At 45.2% G+C, this 12,500-nt stretch overlaps 1 protein-coding gene across 9 annotated transcripts in view; it reads right to left on the minus strand.

Annotated features, from left to right (window-relative positions):
- Positions 1–12,500, minus strand: part of LOC135115525 (serine/threonine-protein kinase N-like) — a 148,341-nt gene that overhangs the window by 4,863 nt on the left and 130,978 nt on the right. For 7 of the 9 annotated variants that reach the window (XM_064032386.1, XM_064032387.1, XM_064032389.1 and 4 more), the window contains 3 exons: positions 4,450–4,584; positions 2,075–2,461; positions 1,181–1,552 (listed from right to left, as the gene is read on the minus strand). In XM_064032386.1, the coding sequence (XP_063888456.1) occupies positions 1,181–1,552; positions 2,075–2,461; positions 4,450–4,584 (894 nt within the window). The remainder of the gene's footprint in view (positions 1–1,180; positions 1,553–2,074; positions 2,462–4,449; positions 4,585–12,500) is intronic. The other 2 variants (XM_064032392.1, XM_064032390.1) reach the window with 1 other exon arrangement.

Below are 12,500 nucleotides of genomic sequence, written 5' to 3' on the forward strand. Positions count from 1 at the left end.
GAGAGAGAGAGAGAGAGAGAGAGAGAGAGAGAGAGAGAGAGAGAGAGAGAGAGAGAGAGAGAGAGAGAGAGAGAGAGAGAGAGAGAGAGAATATAAGGACAAGGAGATTCACAGATAACCTAAATATAGAAAGAAAAGATAAAAAAAAATTGACAAACACTATAATAAGATGCTAAGATAGACACACCAGAGAGAGAGAGAGAGAGAGAGAGAGAGAGAGAGAGAGAGAGAGAGAGAGAGAGAGAGAGAGAGAGAGAGAGAGAGAGAGAGAGAGAGAGAGAGAGAGAGAGAGAGAGAGAGAGAGAGAGAGAGAGAGAGAGAGAGAGAGAGAGAGAGAGAGAGAGAGAGAGAGAGAGACCTACTCCCTACATGCGTTATCCAGATGAGGCAAGATTAGATGGCCCAGGTAAATAAGTAAACAACCAAACACACCTCACCTACCTAAGCTAAACACGTGATACTTTCCCCCACCCCCTCGCTGCCCCCTCACTCCCCAAGGGCCTCTCCTCAACCTTTACTCCTCCCCCATTTCCCTCCCTCCCCTTCCTTCTCTGTCCCTTCTGATATTGTTTGTAAATAAAATCAGTTAAAGAGAATTATTTATCAGTGAGAGCAGTGTCATTTTAATCTTATCTGATCTTGCCTAGGTGTGGGTGATGGGGAGATGGGGAGTAATGAAGGATGGGTACACGTGAGGAGATAGGAGAGTAGGGTATGGTTTGTATGGGGAGTTGAAGAGATGGGAGAAGAGAGGGATGGAGGGAGGGATGGTATGCTAGTGTGTTTTCAAGATTCTAGTAATATAAGAAAGATTATGCATGTTTAAGAGATTCTAGTGAAAGTTACGATGGTTTTCAAGGGTGTTTTTCGCGATTCTAGAGATAGTTTAGCGGGGATTTTGTACTTTTAGTAGGCTCTAAGGAAAGTTACAAGGGTTTTATGGAGTTCTTTCATGACTAGATAAACAACATTGTACATCATCTATACACAAGAAACACCCATAAGAACCTGTTAAGCCAACTCTGTGGCCTTTGAAAAAAAAAAAAACAATAATAAATGCACGTCTAAATATACTTGACTAATGATCTCTGTGGCCTTTGAAAACAGGACAAGATGAGAGAGGAAATAAGCTTAAAAAAATACAAGCCACACCAACAAACAAACGCCTCGAGACACTCACCTCCCCGACCAGCATTTCAAAGATTAGGACGCCAAGGCCCCACCAGTCCACGGCCCGGGTGTAGGAGGTCTCTGTGAGGACTTCCGGCGCCAGAAACTCGGGCGTCCCACAGAAGGTCCCCGTCCTGTCACCGTAGCCCATGCCCTCCTTGCACAGCCCGAAGTCGGCAATCTTGACGTACCCTTCCGTGTCGAGCAGAAGGTTGTCAAGCTTGAGGTCGCGGTAGATGATGCGGTTGTCGTGGAGGTACTGCAGCCCCAGGACGACACAGGCGGCGTAGAAAACGGCGCGAGGCTCATCAAATACGTCAGCGTGGATGTGCATCATGAGGTCGCCGCCCGCCGCGTACTCCATGACAAAGCATACGTGTGTCTGTGGGTGAAGGACAGTGTGAGGAGGAATGGTAGGGTGAGGGTGAAGGTGGTGGTGGTGTAAGAAAGGTGATATAGGAGGAGGGGATGAAGGTGGTCTGTTGGTAGAGAAAGTGATAGTGGTGATAAAGGAGGATGAGGTGATGGTGAAGTTAGTGGAGGTGAAGGTGGAGGTGGAGGTAAAGTTAGTGGAGGTGAAGAAAGGAATGAAAGGAGAGAAAGAGGTAATGAAGGAAGCAGTGAATATGGAAAGGAAGATGGTGACACTAATAATAATGTGATAAACAGATCAGATGCATACACAACCACCACCACCACCACCACCACCACCATTCAGTCACTCAATCTCAATGCACACAAAACACACACACACACACACACACATCCCTTCACCTCTCAGTCCAAACAACACAACACAACACCAACACCTTCACTAATTAACACATCCCTACTTACACACTAATCTCAGTCTATCACAACACAACACAGCCCCTCACTCACTCCACACTCATTCCACACTCACCTCAGTTTGGTAGCAGGCAAAGAGGTTCACCAGGAAGGGATGGCGCACAGAATTAGCCACCTCGAATATCCTCTTCTCCGCCAGCAGGCTCTCAACCTCGTCCCTGGCAATGATGTCCCCCTTCTTGAGCGCCTTGATGGCAAAATACTCCGCAGTGTTCTTGTACTGTCCCAGGATCACCTTGCCGAAGTGACCGCGGCCCAGGACAGAGATCAGGCGGAACTGTTCCATCCCCATTGCTCCGTAAGCTGGCGGCCGGAACGTGTCGTATGCTGAGTCTCTATCACGGTCGAATCTAGACAGAGGTAGTTTCCTCGGCCGGACTTCCTCCACTTCTACCGTGTCCGTTCTCCCACCGCCGACCATGCTGCTGCCGCCGCCGCCCACCTGCAATGTGTTGGGGTTGGTTAGGTTAGGTAGTGGTGGTGGTGGTAGTGGTGGTGGTTTAGTTAGTTATGCATACATTCATATATACATTGTTAGTAAGATATTTGCGGTACTAATTCTCTCTCTCTCTCTCTCTCTCTACTAATTGTCTATCTATCTTTAGTGTTCACCTTTGCTAAGTCTATTATCTTGCACTACAAAACTAATAGTAATTGTGTACATTTCTACCAGATTACTATTGTTATTCAAGTATCTTTTCACTACACAATTAATTAATGAAAAAAATCAACTCAAAAAAATTAAAGTTACCATTATTTAATCTTTCACTATACATTACAGATCAATAATATACAACCGGTCAACCTAAAATTCTAAAACTCTACCTTCTATATTCAAGTAAACACAATTGTAATTAAAAACACAATATCCACCTAATTAGACTAACATGCAGGCAACAAACTTATATACGCACAAGCATACATACAACCAATACACATACGAAACAAAGCATTAATTTTCTATACATATTTTTTATTTCTCCATAGCAGCGAAGCACCAAACAAAGCAAGGCAATAAATAAACAAAGAAGCAGCATCTGGCAACACTGTTAGTCTGCGAGAGGAGGATCGAGTCGTGTTATAGAGAACTGAATCGTGTTACAGGAGATCCAGTAGCCTACAGTAGAGGATCCAGTCTTGTTATAGAGGATTGGATCGTGTTATAAAGGTTTCAGTACTTTATAATAGGCAGGAAAGCGATACCGAGCGAATGACGGCAGATAAAGCAAATTTCTTATCTCTCTCTCTCTCTCTCTCTCTCTCTCTCTCTCTCTCTCTCTCTCTCTCTCTCTCTCAAAACCAGCACCAGCACCAGCACTAGCACCACACACACACACACACACACACACACACACACACACCTCACTTTTGTTGTTTTAATTTGTTTATGGCTTTGTTTAGTTAATAACAAAAATAAAAACAAAAATATTAATTCCACCACCGAGCGAATGTGAGAGAGAGAGAGAGAGAGAGAGAGAGAGAGAGAGAGAGAGAGAGAGAGAGAGAGAGAGAGAGAGAGAGAGAGAGAGAGAGAGAGAGAGAGAGAGAGAGAGAGAGAGAGAGAGAGAGAGAGAGAGAGAGAGAGAGAGAGAGAGAGGTGCCTTTTACTTTTTTTGTTTTGTTTTACGGTTAGTTAGAAACACAATGTTGCGGAGGGAGAAAGGAAGGGGAGAGAGGGGGAAGAGGAGAAGCAAAGAGATAAAGAACAAGATAAAAGAGAAGAGAATGAAGGAGAGGGGGAGGGAGAAAAACGGAAAGAAAAGCGGAATTTTAAAGGGAGAGAGAGATAAGAGAGAAAGAATGAGAGGGAAGATAATAGGAAGAGGAGGAAGAGGAACGAAGGAAGAAATGAAAAGGGAGGATAAGAACAGAGAAATAGGAATAGGAAAAAATAATCAGGAAAAAGGAAAAGAAAGGGGAAGAAAATGAAATGAAAATGAAGATTAGCTGAGAGAGAGAGAGAGAGAGAGAGAGAGAGAGAGAGAGAGAGAGAGAGAGAGAGAGAGAGAGAGAGAGAGAGAGAGAGAGAGAGAGAGAGAGAGAGAGAGAGAGAGAGAGAGAGAGAGGAGGGAGACTAATACAAGTACCACATCAAACCAATAAAGGTAGATTAATTGCCAGGTACAGACCAACACACACAGGTGGACTAGAGGTGAGGAGAGGAGTGGGAGAGGGGAGGCCAGTGAGTAAGAGTGAGCAGGGGAGAGGTGGGGTAGTGTGTACCTGATCCTCGGGCAGATGAACATAATAAGTAGGTGGGGAGGACGAGGTGGCGTGGGGCGGGGTGGAGCGGTGGTGGTGGTGGTGGTGGTGGTGGTGTGGGTGGTGGTGGTGGTAGTGCGGGTGGTGGAGTCTGTTGTCCTCGTCAACTACTTCTACTTCTCTTCTCTCCACATCCTCCTCCTCCTCCACCACCTCCTCGATACTAACCTGCTGGCCGCCGCCCCCCACCACACCCCCATGGTCAGGTCCTCGCTCCTCCTCCTCCTCCCCCTCCTCCTCCTCCGCCTCCTGACGCTCCAGCACCTCCCGTTCGTGCAGAAAGTTGAATTCATTGAGCGCGTTCTGTTAGATAAACACGCAACTGTCAGCACTTGGTTGGTTGGCTCCTCCTGCTCCTCCTCCTCCTCCTCTTTTCTCCTTCTTCTTCTTCTTCCTCTTTTTTCTGTTCCTTTTCCTCCTCCTCCTCCACCTTTTTCTTCTTTCTTCTCCTTTTTTTCCTTCTTATTCTCCCTTTTTTTCTATTCCTCTTTTTTTCTTTCTCTCCTTCTCTGTTGCTGCTACTATATTCCTCCTCCTCCTCCTCCTCCTCCTCCTCCTCCTCCTCCTCTTCTCTCTTCCTCTTATCATTCTCCTCTTTTTGTCTTTTTTCTTCTACTTCTTCTAATGTGGGTTCTCTTTATCTCATTCTCCTCCTCTTCCTCCTCTTTGTTTTAGTGCTCCTCTTCTTCCTCCTTTCTCCTCCTCTTTCTCCTCTTTTCATTGTTCTTATCTCTGTCCTCCTTTTCTGTATATTTTTTTCTTTCTTCTTCTCCATCTAGTCTTTCTTCTCACTCATTCTTTTTTTCTTTTCTTCTTCTTCTTTCTTCTTCTTCTTCTTCTTCTTCTTAACTCAGTATTCTTCTCCTCATCTCTTTTCTTATCATCATCATTATCATATTCATCTCCATCTTAATCTTCATCATCTTTTTCTTTATTTCTTTTCTCCTGTTCTCTTTTTCTCCATCTCTGGCACTTCCTCCACCTTCTCCTTCTCCTTCTTCTCATCTTCATCTCTCCTTTCCTTCTACACCTCTCATCTCAACACACACACACACACAAACACACACAAACACACAAAGTCACCCCCTGCACAACCAACACCATGAAAGCAGTAAGGTGCTAAGAAACAACAATAACAACAACAACAACAACAACAACAACAACAACAACAACAACAACAACACAGGATTCACACAATATTTTCAATGCTTTTCCTCCTTCCCTCCTTCTCTCCCTTTCTTCCTCCCTCCCTCCCTCCCTCCCTCCCTCCACCACTGTTCCTCCTGGAGATAGTGAGGACAGAGGGTAAAGTTTCATCTCCGTATCTCCTCCTCCTCCTCCTCCTCCTCCTCCTCCTCCTCCTCCTCCTGTCGTTTTGATTCTGAACGCTTTTCTTCAATTCTGGATATGGAGAAGAGAAAAAGGAGGCTAGGAGAAGGAGGAGGAGGAGGAGGAGGAGGAGGAGGAGGAGAAAAGAGGACAATACTAAAGAAAAAGGGTAAGAGAGAGAGAGAGAGAGAGAGAGAGAGAGAGAGAGAGAGAGAGAGAGAGAGAGAGAGAGAGAGAGAGAGAGAGAGAGAGAGAGAGAGCGCTATTTCAGGATGCAAGAGAGAGCTAGAGAGATAAAAGAGAGTACTATGAATAAAAACAATGAGGAAGGTCATAGGAAAAGATACGGAGGAGGAGGAGGAGGAGTGTACAAGGTTGCAAAATTTATCAAATAAGGAAAGTTATTCAATCGATAAATGAGGAGGAGGAGGAGGAGGAGGAGGAGGAGGAGGAGGAGGAGGAGGAGGAGATGAGATAGGTGCTAAAAACTGTTGCTGACGTCAGTAATGCATGTCAGAGAGAGAGAGAGAGAGAGAGAGAGAGAGAGAGAGAGAGAGAGAGAGAGAGAGAGAGAGAGAGAGAGAGAGAGAGAGATAAATATACACATCATGATAAAGAAAACAGGACAGAACCGATGTGCAAGAGAGAGAGAGAGAGAGAGAGAGAGAGAGAGAGAGAGAGAGAGAGAGAGAGAGAGAGAGAGAGAGAGAGAGAGAGAGAGAGAGAGAGAGAGAGAGAGAGAGAGAGAGAGAGAGAGATAGCGGCGTGGCGTGAGGGACATTTAAAGGACAATGGTCAACACCTGGCCGCACTCACGCTCACGATTACCGCTCACGCACGCACGCACACACACCTTGCGGGGGGCAGGGGTCACGCTCCCTCCAGGGCCCACTGACTCACTATTATCCTTGCTGAGGGGCGGTAGGTGGTGGTGGTGGTGGTGGTGGTGGTGGTGGTGGTAGAAGTAGAAGAAGAAGAGGAAGAAAATAGTAGTAGTAGTAGTATTTTTATTATTACTACTACTCCTACTACTACTACTACTACTAATCTAATTCTCTTTAATTTTGCGTATGACCTTTAATCTCTCTCTCTCTCTCTCTTACTCTCCATGGATACTAGATATTACCCCCCCTCCTCCTCCTCCTCCTCCTCCTCCTCCTCCTCCTCCTCCTCCTCCTCTTTCCGCTGCCTTTAATTTTTATCATTTATTTCTTGCACCTTTTTATCACTCTTTCGTCTGCTCTCAAGTGCTCTCTCTCTCTCTCTCTCTCTCTCTCTCTCTCTCTCTCTCTCTAAGGCTGTTTCATTCGCTGCTTCGGGACAATGAATGAACTAAACTGGGTCACGTGTCGAGGTCATAAGGGCATGGAGGAAGAGGAGGAGGAGGAGGGGAGGAACAGATTTAGTGTTCTTTATCTGAAAACTTATCATGAAAAAAACTGAAATAAAATCATTGTATCAGAGAGAGAGAGAGAGAGAGAGAGAGAGAGAGAGAGAGAGAGAGAGAGAGAGAGAGAGAGAGAGAGAGAGAGAGAGAGAGGGTACCGTAACATACAAGCAGGGCAGTGATCATCTCTTCCTCCTCCTCCTCCTCCTCCTTCACCTCCTTCACCTCCTCCTCCTCCAGTATAAGACAGGTTTTCCAGTTAACGGCGCTCTCTCTCTCTCTCTCTCTCTCTCTCTCTCTCTCTCTCATTCAGGCTTCAAAACCTAACCGAACCAGTGAGGCTTCGGAACTAAACCTAACCAAATTAAGGCTGTACAACTTGACGTAACTGAACCAAACCAGTAAAGTTTTAAACACCTGCCTAAACACCTGCCAGAAACAAATAATTAGAGCTTCGAAGCCTTAATCTCACATGCCCCCCAACAAAAATAAACATCGAAAACTAAACTAATGATTAAAGCTTCAAAAACCCACAAAAGGAACCATTCAAATCTCGAAGCCACCCAAAAAATATAAATTAAAAAACATAACAGCTTAAAAAAAATATACAAATAAACAAACGAACCTTGTAAACTCCCACGAAATGAACCAACGAAGCCTCGAAAACTTGCTAACATGAAGCAACGAAACATGAAACTGCCCAACACTAACGGAGCTTCAAAAAAAGACGAACCATTTACCCGACAAGACACAAACCACCCAATAACAAGCCAACAAACCCACTCCTGCCGGGCCATTACCTGAAGAAGCGTCTGCCACGTCTCTGGCTTGAGCACCTTCTTCAGGAGGTGTACCAGCGCCCTCAGGTTAATATTTAGCGATGACACGCCCTTTATATCCAGCACAGCTCTTATCAGGGACAGCACACTCTCCTCCTCCTGCTGGTGGTTGGGCGTCGTCTCCATCACAGCACGCTTCACCACAGCATTAGCCACAGCCACCATATTTGCGGTAGGATAGCGAAAAGTTGCAAAGTTCAAGCGAGATCAAATCGCGTTGACCCTCACGGAACAGTGCCACGTTAAGACTGAATAGTGGCGGGGCGCGTGGGCCTTATATAGCTTGCGAGGTTCCGGCAGCGCAGGAAAAACTATCGTACCTTGCTAAGATTTGAGTTCTTGTACATCTCGAGTCTCCGTGTCTGTCTGTGCTCAACCGACCCCAGATAAGAGATTTATGTACCTTGATCCCTTGCTCTCTCTCTCTCTCTCTCTCTCTCTCTCTCTCTCTGGATGTCACGTCTCTTCCATAATCTCCTCTCTTTTTTCTTCATTTTTATATTCCTCTTCCTTCTCCTCCTCCTCCGCCTTCGGTCACTCCATAATAGAACAGGATGCAAGACTGGAGGAGGAGGAGGAGGAGGAGGATGGATCTAATTCTGTTTCTTTCGTGTCCTATATTATAAAATCCAGATATTTCTTGTTGAGATTAAGAGGAGAAAAGGACAACGAGGAGGAGGAAGAGGAGGAGGAGGTGATGCTATAGTTACCAACCTAATCAGCATCTTGAGAACGAGGTGGAGGAGGAGGAGGAGGAGGAGAAGGAGGAGGAGAAGCAATTTTGTCTGTGTGTTCACCTTTTTATCTCCTTCAGACATCAGACAGCCACTCAGACACCTCCAGACAGTCAGTCAGTCAGTCAGTCAGTTAGTCAGTCACCAGTCAGTCAGTCCACCAGTCAATAAATCAGTTATTCTTGTATCTTGTTATTTCAGTCGCCTTGAGTTTTATTGTGCAGTCAGTCAGTCAGTCAGTCAGTCAACCAGCCAGTCAGTCAGTCAGCAAGTCAGTCAGTCAGTCAGTCAACCAGCCAGTCAGTCAACCAGCCAGCCAGTCAGTCAGTCAGTCAGGTAGATAGGTAATAAATGAGTGAATGAGTGAGTGAGTGAGTGAGTGAGTGAGTCAGTCAGTCAGTCAGTCAGTCAGTCTCTCACTAAGTAGGTTAAATAGGTAATGAATAAATTAGTTAGCCAGCCAGTCAGTCAGTCAGCCAGTCAGCCAATTAGATAGTTAGAGGTTCAGCTAATCAGTTAGTTACATAGTTACCTAGTCAGCTAGTCAGATAATCACTCATTCATTCATTCATTCAATCATTCATTCAGTCAAACATCCACCACCACCACCACCACCACCACCACCCACACACCCCATCCCTTCCCCTCCTATCCTTACACACTCCCATCATTCCCACGCTCACCTGGCCGCTACACCCCCCCAACACCCACACCAATTAATACCTATACACCTGTCCACCCCACCCCCCTCTCTAGAACCCGACGATAGGTAAGAAAAGTACAAGTAGTGACAAAGGGGAGGAGGAGGAGGAGGAGGAGGAGGAGGAGGAGGAGGAAGATAAGTGAAGGACGTTCCCCTTATACTCATTTAATCTCAGTTAATAGGGATAGGAGAGAGAGAGAGAGAGAGAGAGAGAGAGAGAGAGAGAGAGAGAGAGAGAGAGAGAGAGAGAGAGAGAGAGAGAGAGAGAGAGAGAGAGAGAGAGAGAGAGAGAGAGAGAGAGAGAGAGAGAATCACGTGATAAATGAGAGGGATTCACGTGATACAGAGAGAGAGAGAGAGAGAGAGAGAGAGAGAGAGAGAGAGAGAGAGAGAGAGAGAGAGAGAGAGAGAGAGAGAGAGAGAGAGAGAGACTTGTTAAGTGGGTGAGGGCCATCAGGAATCTAGTAAACGTGCATGCGCCCACGCACACGCGCACACGCACATGCACATTTGATATAGGTAAGGTGAATATAATTTTAATTAGTTCAGGTATTACTACTACTACTACTACTACTACTACTACTACTACTATTACTACTACTACTATTACTACTACTACTACTATTCTCCCTGTACTTGGAATGCACGGAAACCAAAAGAGAGAGAGAGAGAGAGAGAGAGAGAGAGAGAGAGAGAGAGAGAGAGAGAGAGAGAGAGAGAGAGAGAGAGAGAGAGAGAGAGAGAGAGAGAGAGAGAGAGAGAGAGGTATTAAAGTCCCATTGCATTGTTCCTCTTATCATTGCACGCACGTCCACTGTTGCTGTGTGTGTGTGTGTGTGTGTGTGTGTGTGTGTGTGTGTGTTATCAGTGACCACAATAGAGTTAGTCATGATGTATTATTTATTAACCCTTTATTCCTACATGTTTAGTGATAGTGATAGTAGTAGTAGTAGTAGTAGTAGTAGTAGTAGTAGTAGTAACACCAAAAACCATTACAACCACCAATAACAACTAAACACACACAAACACACACACACACATACACAAACCTACCCTATATCACCACCACCACCACCACCACCACCACCACCACCACAACCACCACCACCTCCTACCTTGTCCCTTTTTCAATCTCAGCAACTACACCCACACCTACTTATTCCCTCTTCAGCGTCTCTCACCTCCTCCTTCCCCTTATCTCCTCCCCATCACCATATGTTCCCCACAAACTCCCTATTCATCCCCCGACGCTCCCCTTGCACGCTCTCTCTCTCTCTTATCATTGGAGATAAGAACAAGGGGAGGAGGGGAGGGAAGAGGGGAGGTGGGTGGAGGAGGGGAGGGAAGATGGGGAGGTGGGTGAAGGAGTAATGCTGCCAGGGTCACAGGTGGCACTGGTTACTAGGTGGAGGTAGAGGAGGAGGAGGAGGAGGAGGAGGAGGAGGAGGAGGAGGAGGAGGAGGAGGAGGAGGAGGAGGAGGAGGAGGAGGAGGAGGAGGAGGAGGAGGAGGAGGGCATGGGCTGGTGGGTATCATGATTTTTCTTCATTAGCTTGGTAACAAAGGACATTTTGAGAGAGAGAGAGAGAGAGAGAGAGAGAGAGAGAGAGAGAGAGAGAGAGAGAGAGAGAGAGAGAGAGAGAGAGAGAGAGAGAGAGAGAGAGAGAGAGAGAGAGAGAGAGAGAGAGAGAGCCTACCCTGGTTACCATAATCAGCTTGTGAATTAAGTAATATTGTTGTAACACCATGTCATTAGAGAGAGAGAGAGAGAGAGAGAGAGAGAGAGAGAGAGAGAGAGAGAGAGAGAGAGAGAGAGAGAGAGAGAGAGAGAGAGAGAGAGAGAGAGAGAGAGAGAGAGAGCAAAAACCGTAACGTACTTAGCTTTTATCTTACTTTTCAAATTAGAGATAGTGATGCTTGAAAAGACACCTAAAGAAATGTCCTAAAAAGGTGAGAGAGAGAGAGAGAGAGAGAGAGAGAGAGAGAGAGAGAGAGAGAGAGAGAGAGAGAGAGAGAGAGAGAGAGAGAGAGAGAGAGAATCTTAAGAATGTAAATGTTGATTTTATGCATGGATTATGTTAAAGCTCTCTCTCTCTCTCTCTCTCTCTCTCTCTCTCTCTCTCTCTCTCTCTCTCTCTCTCTCTCTCTCTCTCTCTCTCTTTCAAAGCTGAATGGCGTGTGACGGTCATTTCCACACACTCTCTCTCTCTCTCTCTCTCTCTCTCTCTCTCTCTCTCTCTAAACGGTAGAATATCTTGAAATATCCAGAGAGAGAGAGAGAGAGAGAGAGAGAGAGAGAGAGAGAGAGAGAGAGAGAGAGAGAGAGAGAGAGAGAGAGAGAGAGAGAGAGCTTACATACAACTACAACTGTTATACCACCACCACCACCACCACCACCACCACCACCAGTAATAAATAAATAAATAAGTTTTACATCGAAATTTTCAATCGGTCTTTCCTTAACAACACCTCCTTGATACTGTAAGTTGCTTCTGACAACAATTATCTTGAAAAAAAAGAAAAGTTTACATTATCATAAGGCAGTCGCTTTCACCTTTAATCTGTCCTCCTGCTCTCTTGTGTCCAATCTTTATCTTTCATAAATTCAAGAACGTATGTGAGGGAAGCTTGTAAAAATATCTTCGAGGTTTACACGTGGCAGCTCCTGTATGAAATTGGGCTGTCTGTCTGTCTGTCTGTCTATCTATCATCACTATGTATAAATTTGTCCCATCTCCTTTCGTTTGTATCTAATCTGTCCTTTCAAAATTAGAAGGTATTTCAAGAACCACTCATCACTATGTATAAATTTGTCCCATCTCCTTTTGTTTGTATCTAATCTGTCCTTTCAAAATTAGAAGGTATTTCAAGAACCTCTCATCACCATGTATAAATCTGTCCCGTCTCCTTTCGTTTGTATCTAATCTGTCCTTTCAAAATTAGAAGGTATTTCAAGAACCTCTCATCACCATGTATAAATCTGTCCCATCTCCTTTCGTTTGTATCTAATCTGTCCTTTCAAAATTAGAAGGTATTTCAAGATTCTGTGACCGTGTATAAATTTGTCCCATCTCCTTTTCCTCTGTATCTAATCTGTCCTTTCAAAACTACAAGCTATTTCAAGAACAAAGTTTACAAGTGGCAGTCTCTAGAACGTGGCTGCCTACTTTTACCTGTCCTCATTTTCTGTACATTTATCTAGTTCTCTTTTAGCTCCCTCTTAAGAGC

The sequence above is a fragment of the Scylla paramamosain genome, chromosome 29, assembly GCF_035594125.1.
Source record: "Scylla paramamosain isolate STU-SP2022 chromosome 29, ASM3559412v1, whole genome shotgun sequence".
In the NCBI taxonomy this organism is placed as follows: Eukaryota; Metazoa; Arthropoda; class Malacostraca; order Decapoda; family Portunidae; genus Scylla; species Scylla paramamosain.